We start from the raw sequence: 14645 nt of genomic DNA on the forward strand, positions 1-14645 counted from the left end.
AAAAACTAAACTAAATAAATGGCATTTTTAACAAGAACATGCGTCAATCACATAGATTAATCGTATATAACTGATTATAGTTAAAAAAGCAAAAAGGAAAACCCATTTCTAACAAAATTATATGCAGAACCTTTTTCAACTTTCACATATCTAACGAACAAACTCACAAAAAGTCTCTCTCTAAGTTTCTGTTGGTGGGTTTACAATTAACTAAAAATTATCACGCAACTCGGCCACAGACAAGAGGAAGAGAGATTCAAAACCCACACACGAAAATCAAAATATGAGATTCAAAATCAAAACCCATAAACCAAATCAAACCAAACCCATAAAACCAAAACAAACCTGGGATTCAAAAGCTTGTAGAGGTGATTTGTGAGAAAAGGCGCGAAGGAGCTCCAATTTTCGCTTCAAGAGATCGAGAACGCAGGAAGGGTAATAAACAAATGGAAAATAAGAAGAGACGAGAGGTAATTGGCTCAGCAGAACAAACGAGCCATTTCGGCACTCACCAAATTTCCTGTAGCAGAGACGAGTTCGTTGCAGACACAATTTTGATGAAACTCGTCTGATTTTGGTGATTTTCTCTCTTTGGTGAGTTCGCTATAAGTGCTCTTACGTTTTCAAAAAAGCATACAATTGCCTACGATTTGAATAAGCACTTTTCTGTATTTTTAAATCACAATTTTTTACGATTTAATTTAAAATCACATTTTATTTTTTTTATTTTTTAACGAAATCGCAATTCTAAACTCACCCTATATAAAGCTTCTTTTTGCTCTGATCGATCTCTCTCTCTCTCTCACACACACATATGGAAGCCCTTGCACGGTCTCTGTTTACCCCCAAGATCTCAGAGACGTACCCACATCTCAATAGTCCGTCGTCTTCGATCAGAGCACCAAGTAAGCGAATTGGGTCTCTCAAAATCTGCGATACTCCTCAGTTTCCTGGGCTTCGTGCTTTCGCTCTCGCACGTGAGGTTTCTGGTGGTGAAGGTGACGAGAGTACGCCTTTGAATAATGGGTTTGGCTTTGTTTCTGAAGAAAGTTTGTCTTTGTCTCAGGTATTTTATATGATTCCCCTGCGTAACTGACCTATATGTGTTTGCAGTCTGCGATTTTGGGTTTTCTGAAGCGTTAATTTTCTGTTTCGTTGCCAAGGAAGTTGAGGAAGATATGAACATATATAAGTTTGAATGTTATTCTTTTGATGGGTGTGTGGGTGTTTTATTATATATGTGAGGACACTTGGCACTGCCGAGATATTAAGTAGCCATTGAACTTACATGAAATTCTGAAAAATGATGAAAATTATAGCAAGTTGGTGATGGATTAAGACTTCGTTGATTCCCGTTGAGTATGAAAATTAACGCAGAAGAGAAAGAATTCACAAATATCGGACCCCTCTTTTTTAGTGACTAATGGAAGTAAAATTTGAAAGTTAATGAAAAATAGGGAGTTGCAGTGGCCGATTTCATGTATGTTCACCCCTCCTTTTTTATGGCCTTCATAAAATAACAAATATTACGAGTGAAAATATACGAACATAAGTGAATTTTTAAAACTCGTTAAAATATTTAAAAATTGTCGAGATTTGATTTTCATTGGATAGTTGAGCATGTACATATATGTTGCACACCATCAATATGTAATGCTTATCGTACTTCTTTTCCAGCCAGTTGATGTGTTATACATTTTGGAGCTACGTTTCTTTCTTTGAGAGCTAAAATCAATGCAATTTTTTGCATTTGAGAGCAAGAATTTGTAACAAGTCTGTTACTATTTCTCTGATTTTCTGTGTATAATATGTGATGATGGTAAATTTGTAATGGATAAGGGTGTTTATTGATTTGAATGGATGAATAAATCGTAAGAACAATGGATTGGAATGAGATTGAATTGTATGAATGGAACGGATTACAATTTTTTTTTTTGATAAGTAATTGCAATTATATAAAAAAAACGCAAAGGGGCGCAACCCTTATACACGGGAAGTATAAAAAAAACGCAAAGGGGGAACGGATTACAATTGATTGGATCAATTCGAGATGATCAATCTTCTTCTAACAAGACTAAGATTCTAAGCTGCGGTTTACATGCCAAAGGTTCTGAATTTCTTTACAAATGAACACTCACCTCTTTATACACTAAAATGGCCCACAGACTTTCCTTCTAAATGGGCCATTCAGTTGCACTGAGTCCAGGTAAGCCCAATTGCCAGATCATTTCTAATCAGTTGTACTGAGTCTAAGTAAGCCTAATTGCCAGCTTATTTCTAACTATTAAACCTGTTACATTACTCACTCCTTCAAGAGCACCTTGCCCACAAGGTGCGGTTGTAAAGAACAAATAACATTTCTAATGCTTTATTGATCCTACATTTCGAAAAAGAAATAACAAATCAACACTGCCTGTTGAGTATAGGAATTAATACTTGGCTTCTCGAAACAATTTCCAACCTGCCTTCTGAACGTCTGAATGTGCCATGGCTGTCTTCCATCATTTCCCAACTTTCAGCCAGCTGTCTTTCATTGCTCGAGCCACACGCCCCATATGCCATGCTTCATACTTTCGGAAAACACCAAATGTACACACTTCTATAGCCAAGGACACCCAATACTCTTGCTACCTAAACCAATAGGCTGGACATATTGACAAGCAACCCAACTCCTACTACACTTCCCTAAACTTTTACACCCTACAAAGCAACTCAACAGTGCACACCCCTACCTCTCTATTATTTATTGCCCATTTTGAAAACTTGTTGCCATTTAACATTTTTCCATATTTCCCAAGACAGGCTATAAAGGATTTTGAAGGATGTCTATCTAAGATGAGCTTATAATTCTGCTGTGTCTACATGATATTTGAAACATCTTATTAAATATAAAATTGACTTAGAATGAGATCATATGAGATTTTAGTTGTAATGACCTTTCTTGGGTTGTGAAGGTTAATTTAGGTCACACTCAAAGTAGTGGGAAGGAAGTGGATGAGGAACTAAAAGCGGGCATGCCTCTTCCAGCCCCAGGTGGAAGTGTAGCAGGAGGGGGAACCCGAGCTGGGCTTTTTAGGACCCCAATTTCTGGTGGAGTGCAGAGTGCAACCTCAGCTCATGGTTTACCTCGACCAGCCTTAGCAGTTCGCAATCTGATGGAGCAGGTAATTGCTGTTATTTTGTCGCCTCTTATTGTTTCTTGTGATTTGTTTCTTACTCTTTCAGTGTCAACTTTGGATCAAATAACAGCACTGACTTCCATTAGTTATTAGTATTTCTTGTAATTTGTTTCTTACTCTTTTCATTCTCAACTTTGAATCACATAATAGCAGTGACTTCCCCCCCCCTCCCCCCCCCCCCCCCCCCCACTTTTTTTTGGTTGTGTTGTTGATTGTCAATTTCTGAATGTCTTCTTTTTTAATTTTAATTTTTTACTTTTTAATTTTTTTAAAATTTTTTGTGATTTAAGGCCAGATTTGCTCATTTGTGCACTGTGATGTCTCGGATGCACCACAGACGAGAAGGGTATCCGTTTGGTTCTTTGGTAGATTTTGCACCTGATTCAATGGGGCGTAAGTCATTGAAGTTTTATTATTTATGTTTTTTCCCAAGGAAAGTTGGTGTACGGTTTTGCATCTATAGTTCAAAACTTTTTGTCTCCTACAAATGATTGACAGAAAAGTATGATGTGACTCCCTATTTATATACTTGTCCATCATAAGGTTCAGCCTATTTGATTTGAAGTTTCAGACTGTTTAATGTATGGCCTTTGTTGTATTGGGATAGAAATGGCCTAGAATTCTATACATTTGATCATTTAATTTCTTATGGTCCTTGTCTTGGACTGTTGATAGTCATTCATTTATTTAATAATTGATCATTCATGTGTGTGATTGTGTTCATTTGTTTTTTGTGATATATTTTATTTACAGATCCATTATTTTCATTTTCACCATTAGCCATCCACACACGGAATTTGTTAGCCGACCCAAGATGCACACTTGTTGTGCAGGTTAGTTAATTATTCTTTCTCTCGCTAGTTGTACTTGGGCCGGTTGTTCTCCATTTATGGATTTTATTGACAGTTAGGTTTCGTAGATACCTGGATGGAGTGGCTTGTCAAATGCAAGGGTAACTATTTTTGGTGATGTCTACCCACTTCCAGAGAATCAACAGGTGATTTCTCTAATTGATACATTAAGAAGGGTGTATTGGGGTACATCTGAAAACAGTTGGAAGTTCTTGCTTTTATTCTTTGGCCATAAGAATGATGTGGAAAACTAAGCATGGGACCCATTGTGCATTTTGTCCTTACAGTCAATTTCGCATTACAACCTGGCATGCAACTAATTTTAGGAATTTTTAGTTGACATCTTTTACATTTAATTTTTTTAAATGTACTTATCAAATTTTTTTTTTCTTTGTACTTAGAAAATGCAATAGATTTAGTAGATAATATTTATGTAGTTATTTTTTGTTACAATATTTGAGGAATATCCTTTTTCATATGCACAGATAGTCCCATTACACAATTCTGGTAATGAATAATTTCAAGTTTGGTGAGTAAGATATCCCGAAAGTAGTCTTCAGTGATATTATAGAATTATACATCTGCCCATTGTTGCAGCAACTACTGCTGTTCTCAAGTGTTTTTTTTTTTTTTTTTGGTTTGGAATGGAAGAAAATGCTGCTTTAGCACTGGACTGATTTTGATTGTGTTGCTAGGAATGGGCTCATAAGCAATACATGGCAAAGCATCAACAAGGGCCTTCTCAACAGTGGGGGAACTTCTACTATTTCAGGATGCAGAACATAAGGTTTGTCTTTAGTATATTGTGGCTTGATTTATGGATGCACTATATGCGTTTTCTGTAACTAGACAAGTTTTCTTTCTCAGATTCCCTTGTCTGGTGTCTTGTGACTGTAAGTTTTTGAAACTACAGAATTTTCTTTGACTATGTAAGTTTAGCTTATGTTATAGTTTATAACATTTGATAAACAGACAAACCACCATGTTGGCATGGGGAACTTGTCATGGACAAGGAGAGGCCTCTTAGAGCTTTCCACTCGGGGCCCCTTGCAGGGGTTAATGCTTAATATTCTTCAGGCTATTAGGGATAATCGACTGCAAACAAATAGGTAGCATTCTGAGCACTAGTTCTCAGTGCCTTCATCACTTCAATCTTGCTGGGATATGGAACATACTCAAAAGTATACTATACAGGCAAAGGAGAGGAAATTTCTTCTAAGAACATGAACAAGATGAAGTGACAGTGAAACTATGTGCAAGTCAAAATAGTGTATATACAGAGGGTTTCTGACCATTCCAAAGGGAAATTATTTTAGATGAAATATTTCGGCTTAGAAGCTCCTTGTTTGGTTTAAGAAATTATCCTCTAGGTATGCTTATAGGAGAGCTAGTTTTGCTGCAAGGAGACCAAGTTAGTCAGAGTCTTTATATTTAGCTCCTTTGGGTAAGAAGAAAAAAAGAACTACTGTTAGAAAGTTTCCCCCATCATATAAGAATATGTTTAAAACACAAGCTCATTTTTTCAAAAACAAGTGAAAAACACCTTTGAGAACATGGTTCAATCTTTCATGCATAGTAACAAGTGGAGGTTGGCCTCTGCATGGTGGATGCCATCCCTTTACTAGAGGTGAGTCTCCCCTCCCCACCTTCCTTATTGACAAGGACAGCCACCCCCACTAATAGAGGGGTGGCTTATGATCGCCCTCTTGTCAATGCGGGAGGCGGGAGAGGAGACCCACCTATCTAACCTTCGGTGAAGGGGTGGGCTCCCATGGGATGGCTCGCGGCCTCTTGCACTGGTAGGTGTGGCTCGCCACCACTAAGAGAGGGGTGGCCGCGAGCCACTCCAACTAACAAAGTGATGTAAGACAACAAACCCTCCTATTTTTGGTGCATAATTTTTTTTAAAAAAAAATTAAATTAAAGCAACGCCATTTGAGCAGATTTTTATTCGGTATTAAACAATGGAAGTACAAAATTTCAAGACCCTAGTCGATTCTCATCCTAATTTTAGTCAAAATTGCCTTTTATTAATTCCCATGTTAGACTAGGAAATTATCAAGTTTAATTTGAATTGCCTTCTTTAGAGATAGGTTCAATATTAGTTGGTGTTTCCTTGTTAAAAGTAGTCATTGTCATTTTTGAATTTTAGTTTTCCGACTTTAGTATATTCCCCATCTTTAGAATAGTCAACCTTCCATAGTTGGGAGAATGCCCAAGTTTGATTGATTCTAGTTTTTATTTTATTTTTTGATAAGTAATTGCAATTTAATAAAAAAAAGCGTAAGACGCCCCTAGTACACACGGAGTATACTAGAAGCAACAGCCTCACCACTGACCCGACAAGGAACAACCCACAAAGCAACCCAACCCTAAGCCCCTAAAGCTCACAATCCTCAATCTTATCCCACCGCCTATGATTCTCATCAAGGGCAGAGAGGAAAGCCACAGTTTTATCCGCGAAAATCGAAGAGCAAACCAAAGACAACTCCAAAGGAGAGATAGCCTGGAGACCACTTGCAGAATTGAGAGGGCGAGCTCGACTAGAACAACCCCTACCTGAGAAACCACGATCTGCCTGTGGAAGAGAGGATGAGCTCGACTCTAGAAACCCCCGCCTGGGAAAACTCACATCTTCTAGTTTTCCTTGACCCACCACCGACTTTGGCTTCCTCCCTTTACACTTGTACTGAATCAGAGGCTTGGACGTGGGTTCTTCCAAGGATGAGGAAGGGAGGGAAACTTGAGGACCCAAGGCAGAAGTCTCCGACCCACGCCCTAAATCCACAGGGTCATGAACCTAGGGAATAATCACCGACAGATCATCATAAAATTGCTTTCGGCTAGCCTCTGAGGAAGCCATAGGAGAGACTGGAAGAGGAAAATGAGAGTAGAATCGGAGCTAGGAACCGAACCCGGATCCGAAACCATATTCGAACAAATACTTGAAATTGAATCCGAACCTATATCGGAACCCGGACCGGACTCCACACCTGCAGAAGTGAAGCCACGTCCCACCAAAATCGTCCCTCTCTTCTTCTTCCAAATGGGTTTAAACCCAACCCAAGTACATTTAACACCTGAGGAGCGTTTGGGCTTCTATCCTAGCCCAAAGAGTTGGGCTACAGACGAAGCAACCCAGTCCAGGTTTGATCTGAGGACCCTGAGAAGAACCTTCCAGAAACTAGGGCTATCCAGCTTCAACGTCCTGCTCTTTCTGCCACCATAGTCCGGTTAGTCAATTTCTTCTCCATCAACCCCGATGTCTTCACCTCCATATCAAAACAATCCACTGCCACTCGCAAATCCTCCTCGTCTTTGAACCGTGACATTAGCAGTAGATCCAACTCGCACATCTCCGCCTTCGGTCCTGACGTAGCCGCCATCTCAGGAGAGAAACCAGCCGTCCCATGCACCGCCTTCGTGTATGACGAAGCCACCCCCCCCCCCCCCCTTTCTCGGTTCTAACCCCGGAAAGAAACCCACTGGAAGAAAGTTGCATCTTCTTTCGATCCGAAGTTGCCACAGCATCCACCAACGACCCAGACGGTGACTCTAGGACCGCCACCATCTTACTCCGCTCACCCGCAAATCGCCTCCAACCCTGTCCATCTTGACCCTTAGGGAGCCAAATAGACCCTTTCTGGCCACCAGCTGCAAAAGAGGACACCTCCAGAAACCTACCTGCCTGATTTCCCCCTCTCCGAACAATCACCAGCTTCGACTCCTCACGAAAAGACTTCACAAAATCCATAATACCCGGCGACTTCAGCGCCTCCTTCACCGTGTCCATCAACCAAGCGGAGCATAGCGAGCCCAAAACCACCACCCCTAAAAAAGACTTCCTTTTTTCCTCCAAACGCAGAACTGAAAAACCCAACTTCACCGAAAAAAGGAACTCTTTAGCTTCCACGACAAATCTACGCTCCATGACAAGCCTCGAAACGTCAAGCTCCGAGAAACCGCATCGCAGAGTACGAGCAAGAAGAAACAAAACTGGGGAAGAAATAGTCTACCTAAACGGAGAAAGAAAAAGGAGAAAATGGCGAGCTAAGGATGGAAGCTAGCGGGACGCACTTGCATGCGCCACCGCTGGCGGAAGGAGAGAGAGAGAGAGTGTTGTGGCATAATATTAAGAAGGGTTGATTATTCTAGTTTTTATTTCTTTCATTTTGTAGTTATGTATTCTCTATTATAAAAGAGTACTTGAATGTAATGAGAAAAACAACTTTTGAGTATAATAGTTGAGAATCAGATAAATTTCTGTTTGTTTTTTTTTCTAAGCTATGTGTAACTTGTTGATTTTATATAATTGAAGTCGCAGTCCTTTTCGTTTTATCTACGAGGGCTTTGCCTTTATCTTTTCAATAAATTATTATTCATTAAAAAAAAAAAAATTCTGGCTGATGTAATATTAAAAGAGTACTTATTCGAGCAGATGAAAAATCGGAACGTTTGAAGAATTCTTCTTAAAGAGTTCAATAAGGATAGAGACACCCTGGAATCCAGGATTTAAACCTTGCCAAATGCATCACCTGTTCAGGGTTTTAGCTATGACCTACAATTAGGAGGATTCTTCTGTCTATCCGTCCCTATTTTTTAGGTAGTCTGTTACAAATGTACAATACGTCTTTCATACATGTAAGGCATTGCTGGAGGGGTAGGTTTAAGTAAATTAGTTTTAGCTCGAATCACGCCTCCTCCTTTGGCTTACCGGGTGCATGTCTAACATATTAATAAAAATAAATAATAAATAATTAATGGTGGGGGTGGATTTTTAAAGATCAGTGACCTGTGCTCTAAGTTTTATTTTCTTTATGGCACTTGCTTGTGATTATTTTCTATGAAAATTTTCAATTGAATATGTAGCACTAAAAGCCTGAGCATGAGGAACTTATAAATGTTTACTTCTTGCTCCCAGTGATATATACTTTATTGGAGGCTTTGGCACTGTTGCTTGGGTAGATGTCAATGAATATGAGACCCTTCAACCTGATAAGATTGCAGTTGATGGAGGCGAGCAAAACCTAAAGGTAAACTTTTTTGAGTTCTTACAAACTACCCAAGGAAAAAATGTTGAAAGAAAAAAAGAAGGGGATGAGTGATTTGCGGTCTATTTTTTGCCATATATTGATGTTGACTGTATCTTTTCCCACTCACATTCTATTTATTAATTTGTTGTTAGTAATGTCATTATCCTTTTAATTGTCTTGCATATCACTACTGCAGAGGTATCATTCTTCTTCTTAACAATGAAATGTTGTGTATTTTTTAATATACCTGAGATAGATCTTGCTCCTTTCTGAGTACGTTGTGTTTCTCCTGGTTACATTTATGCTCTCTCTACTGATCTTCAGCTTGTATGGGATCTTCGATCAGATATTTGGTTCACCTTGTACATTTGTTTGATGCTTTATCAATAAATGCAATGCAATTCAATATTTGATGTGTTTTTTGGCTCTTAATTGGTTTAAGTTTGCTCCTTTAGGAACTGAATGCAATCTTCTCAAAGCCCCTGAAAGAGCTTTTGTCCACTGAAACTGAGGTAGATGATGCTGCTCTCATATCAATAGACAGCAAGGGAACTGATATTCGGGTCCGTCAAGGAGCACAGGTACACCTTTAAGGCAACAACCTTTCCAAGATTTACCTCTTTTCTTCTGCTTTAACTCTAGACATGTTTGCTTGCTTTATTTATTTCCAGTTCAACATACAGAGGATATCATTTGAAGGACATGCTGTTGAAACGTTAGAGGAAGCCAAGGAGGCTCTTTGGAAACTAATAAACAGAGGCCGGGTATGCAATTTGCAGAAATAAAAGTCGGATTGTATTTAGCGCATCCAAGTTCTTCCTTCTGAGAGACAAGATCAGTAAAGATGATTGATAATGAGTCTCACAGTTGAGAAATAATCCAATTCTACTATTTTCTTTTTGGATTTACAATCTTTGTAAAACTTGTAGGCCTTGTGATTTGGGTCTCTGTGGATCATTATTTACGCCACAGTATTCATAGAATTTTTGGTTAAGTATATGTTCAAATTTCTCTTTTAGGTCAAGCTGGACATGCCTTGAGCATTTTGTAAGAAAATAACTGAAGACTATATATAAAACATCGTTGGGGAAAGCCACAAGGAACTTCTAGCTGGCCAGAAGGGCCATACATACCAGCTGTAGCTTTGCTTGAACCTCTTGTTCTATTGAGACGGTATGGGATATGAAACACACATTCAAACGAATCCAAACAGTTTTGCCTCTCTGTTCTGAACTGGAGAACTGAAATGAAATCTGATTATCATCTGTTGTGCAGAAATTAGAAGGGGGCTGAGTGAATGTTAGTGTGATGTGGTGTGGAGTTTTGGGGATGGGATTGGAACTTTGATTAGGAAAATGGGGGACCAACAAGTGTTCTGTTTTTAACTTTCTTCTTCCAAAATTCAGTTTCTGCACATGAAATGGATTGAACTTGAAAGAAAATGTGCTTTACATCAGGCTAGATGGAATCCCTTTTCAATCTAAAATATAACCTTATGTATAGGGTTACATTAGTATTTTGGGACAACTTTTTGAACAAATCATAGTTTGTAGTGTGAGAGGGTTTGGTGGACTACACTAATTATGTGTGTTTTCCCATCTGACAGCAATCCTAGATGGCTTTTATAACAATCTGAAACTTCCATTCAAGGACGATATTTTTCTAGTCTATTAACCTCGCTTCTAATATGATCATGAGAGCTGCTTTTACCTTACCTGAGATCAGATTATTGAGAAGAATTTAGAGATTCATGCATTTAAATTGTTCTTGTTCCCTACCAGATTGCTTCATTAAAGCTCTAGTACCTGGTTAGCTAGGGGGCCCTTCGAGCCTAGCCAATGGTGATCCTTTTAGACATGGGCCACAACGAGGTCCAACCCCTTATCAATTATGGATTAATTTAGGCTCATTGGGAAAAAGAAATTCAAGGCCCGTTGGATCTCCAAATGCCGACAGTATCCGACCCGAATCCAACCACTTCCAGAACGTAAGCCCACATTGGGAAATGAAGCAAATCACCCCTCAGACACAATGGGCCTCGAACACCTACTCAGACCAACTCCTTCGGATTCCCCTAGCACGATGCGAAATCATGCTTCAACTACCTTAACCCCTTGGGGTGAAACTGACCACCACTGCAATTGGTAAACGGGACATAACGTCTATAGGCTAGGCAATGTTGTGATGGTAAAGAAGGCCAACGGGAAATGGTAAATGTGTGTTGATTTCACCGATCTCAACAAGGCACGTCCAAAGGATAATTTTCTTCTCCCACGAATAGATATGCTTGTAGTTTCTACCATTGGGCATGAGCTACTCAACTTTATGGTATCAAGATAGAACCAGATACAGATGTACGCCTCGAACTAGGAGAAGACATCATTTATTACACTGAGGATTTACTATTATCACGTAATGCCCTTCAGACTAAAAAATGCTGGAGTCACATATCAGAGGTTGGTGAACATGTTGTTTAAAGAACAGATAGGGCGAAACATGGAAGTCATATAGATGACATGTTAGTGAAAAGTATAAGGGTGAAACAAAATTTGGCTAACGTGGAGGAAAATTACAAAGTTGAGACGGTATTGCTTGAAGTTGAATCCCACAAAGTTTTCCTTACGGTCCCCACAAGGAAATTTCTCGGTTTCATGTTCTCTCAACGAGGAGTAGATGCCAACTTGGAGAAAATCAAGGCCATTATGGAGATGCATGCACCTCGGAGTATCAAAGAGCTGCAGCTGTTTGCTGGGAGGATAGCAACACTCAAACGTTTCACATCACAATCAATGGATAGGTGTCTCCCATTTTTCAGGACCCTACTAAAGGTGTTGGAATGAAATGAAAAGTGTGAAGGGGCCTTCCAAGATTTGAAGAGTTACTTGAGCATCCTACCCTTGCTTAGTCATATGAGCCCGGGGGAACCACTATGTCTTACTTGGCTGTATCATCCACTGCGGTTAGCTAGGATCTAATCAGAGAAGAAGGGCATGTCTTGTAGCGACTTGCAACTACACACCCCGAAGTAACAAGGGTGAGCGACGAATTGCTACGCTGAACGTCTCATAAATAACACGATCAACATCATCACATCAGGGATCATGAATCTCGTAGCGAAAACAAGTTTTTTCAATACCATAAACATCACATAACAACAGAGAGTTTACAAAAATATATATCTATATTGTTAAACAATTACATTGTGTTTTTACATAACATAATACACCGACTAGAAATAAGTGCCACAGGTGGAACCAATACCAACACATCACAAGTGTATATACAAAACAAAAATGATGTAGAACAAAAATAGTTTAAAGAGACTGGTCTAACAAAACCCAAGGCATCTCATAGCCTCAATCATAATAGCCCAAGTATAAGGCTACCGGGTCATCAACATCCCCATTGCTTGTAACACAATGTTTATGCGATTGTGGGGTTACCACAATAATATAGGCGGATATGTGAGTCCACAGTCTCAAAAAGTATAAAAATCACTCACTTTCTTAATGACGAGCTGAATTTTATAAAGATTCTACCACGAGTTTACAATAACAGTTACGATAGGTTTTTTAGTTTATCGAAGCAAATCATAACTGATAAGGTAAATACTATAGAGAAATATTCATTTTCAACTTAATACCTTTGTTGTAATATATATATATATAACTAATGTTAAAGAGCAGCACTTTATTCAAATTTCATCCGGATAAAGTGCTGTTCCATGACACGTTTGTAATTATTCATAGCACATTAAAATACAAATGTGCTATCACTACAAGAAATCGTGCATTGCCCGGCGTTTTGAACAGCAGCGGCCATAATATCTGTTGCAGCGTTTTGGGTTGGCCGCTGGAAAATGAGAGTTCTACCGACATTTTAATACTAAATGCCGGAATAGCTTTGCAATTTACCGGCGTTTGGAGAAAATGATGTTAGAATAACTGGGAATTTTGACAGAAAACGTGCCCAGCTTCATGCCCACCTTCCTAAAATTTCAAAAAACTATCCCTTGATATCCTCTGCTATCCCTTGATATTCTCTTCCTTCTTTATCTCCTCTTTCATCATTATCTGCGGTTGGTTGGATTAACAGAAGATAAACACTATAATACACACCGATAACAAGCCAAGATTAACAGAAAATGTTGCCTTGTCACTTGTCAGCTTGTCTTCCACCTTCATCCGGACCCTTCTTCAACCTCTCGACTCTGTATTTTTTTTTTTTTTTACCTTACAGAAATGAGAAACGTTTGAGTTATGACAGACAGAACAAAAAAAAAACCACGGCAATGGGTGGGTAAGTTTGCCCTTGATGAATCGTTAAGGGGGGGGGGGGGGGGGGGGGGGGGGGGCATTCCAGGGGCATCAACACTACCGGAAAAATTTTCAGGAGGACCAGGATTACGTTTCTGTGTTTTACTTCCTTATTTCACACTTCTACTGTTCATGTGTTTAGAAGTTTCAGAGATATTAGGGATTAAGACCAAGGAAGACGACGATGACGTGGACACTTCCAAGTCTTTTATCAAAACGTTGTGTTTAAGTAAAATATAAACGCTGCGTTTATTTGAGCAAAAAGGCTGAGATTAGGTGTGCGTGTAGTAGATTCTTCAGAGTTACAAAACTGCGTCGTTTCTTTAGGATTTTAAACTTTAGCCGTTTATTAGAGTGTTGAGTAACTTGAGTTAAGTTGTTCAGTTACGTCTTGCTTTCTTTCTTCTTCTGCTTCATCTTCTTCTTTTTTTTTTTTAATGAGAGCTGAGTTACAAAAAAGCATGCAGTTTCGTTCAGTTCAAAAAAAAAGAAAAAAAAAAGCATGCAGTTTGTTGATTTGATTTTTTTATTTATTAGTCTGATTTTTTTTTTTGAAGGATATTTATTAGTCTGATTAGTGCCGACACATGCATATATAAGAATTTAAAAACATAATTTTATTTTTTTTTCTAAGCAAACATAAGGGGAAAAGGGAAAGTGAAAAAACCTAAAATAAGTTGTGATTTGACTTTTACAAAATTTGAAACAAGTTCAGTTCAAGAATATACCAGTTTGGCAGTCCAACTGTGATTTTAGATTTGCTATCTTCGAAATTGAGTCAACCAAAATTTTCTTTTTTAAAACCGTTCAATAATTCAAATAAAGTATTTAGAACGGGAAAAAAAAATGACTAAAATAGTGCAAAAAGGCAATACTCTTTCTGACTATTTATATTTGTTGAAAATTTCAGGCATGTAATCAAATTTCTAAAATAATCAATTTTTAAATTTATTATTAAATAATAAAAATGTTTACATAAGCTTTTATATTTATATAGTTCAACCAAATTAATTGCTTGTGAATGTGTGCGTGTATGTGTGTATATATATATATATATACATATTTTTCCCACATTTTAACTTTACTTTTTATTTTTGACTCCCCTAAACTAAAATTCTAGCTCCGCCATTGCCAAGGACATAGAAAAAAAATTAAACTAAGGGTAAGGAGATTTTTTAGGAGGTAAGGGGGGGCATTTGACCACTCTCGACCCCCCTCCCTCCGCCCTTGTGTATAATATATAGTTAAATATTTTTTAAAATTGTA

At 38.4% G+C, this 14645-nt stretch overlaps 1 protein-coding gene across 2 annotated transcripts; it reads left to right on the top strand.

Annotated features, from left to right (window-relative positions):
• Positions 1 to 775: 775 nt before the first annotated feature.
• On the top strand, positions 776 to 10162 carry LOC133864932 (uncharacterized). Of its 2 annotated transcripts, none has more exons than XM_062301377.1 (9): positions 776 to 1066; positions 2955 to 3164; positions 3470 to 3572; positions 3933 to 4012; positions 4099 to 4176; positions 4726 to 4817; positions 8952 to 9063; positions 9519 to 9644; positions 9747 to 10162. In XM_062301377.1, exons 1-9 carry the CDS (start codon positions 815 to 817, stop codon positions 9846 to 9848), a joined length of 1155 nt encoding a protein of 384 aa, XP_062157361.1. In that variant the 5' UTR covers positions 776 to 814; the 3' UTR covers positions 9849 to 10162. The 2 variants fall into 2 exon arrangements, with proteins under 2 accessions (XP_062157361.1, XP_062157360.1); XM_062301376.1 differs by having other exon boundaries at positions 777 to 1066; positions 9735 to 10162.
• Positions 10163 to 14645: the final 4483 nt, after the last annotated feature.

This window comes from Alnus glutinosa, chromosome 3 (assembly GCF_958979055.1).
Source record: "Alnus glutinosa chromosome 3, dhAlnGlut1.1, whole genome shotgun sequence".
Lineage (NCBI taxonomy): Eukaryota > Viridiplantae > Streptophyta > Magnoliopsida > Fagales > Betulaceae > Alnus > Alnus glutinosa.

Bases quoted from the DNA above. Each gene is read 5' to 3' on its own strand.
- LOC133864932 (XM_062301376.1), top strand. From the start codon at position 815: ATGGAAGCCCTTGCACGGTCTCTGTTTACCCCCAAGATCTCAGAGACG. The intron at 4,013-4,098 runs GTTAGTTAATTA...TAGGTTTCGTAG, and splicing joins GATGCACACTTGTTGTGCAG to ATACCTGGATGGAGTGGCTT. The intron at 4,177-4,725 runs GTGATTTCTCTA...TTGTGTTGCTAG, and splicing joins CACTTCCAGAGAATCAACAG to GAATGGGCTCATAAGCAATA.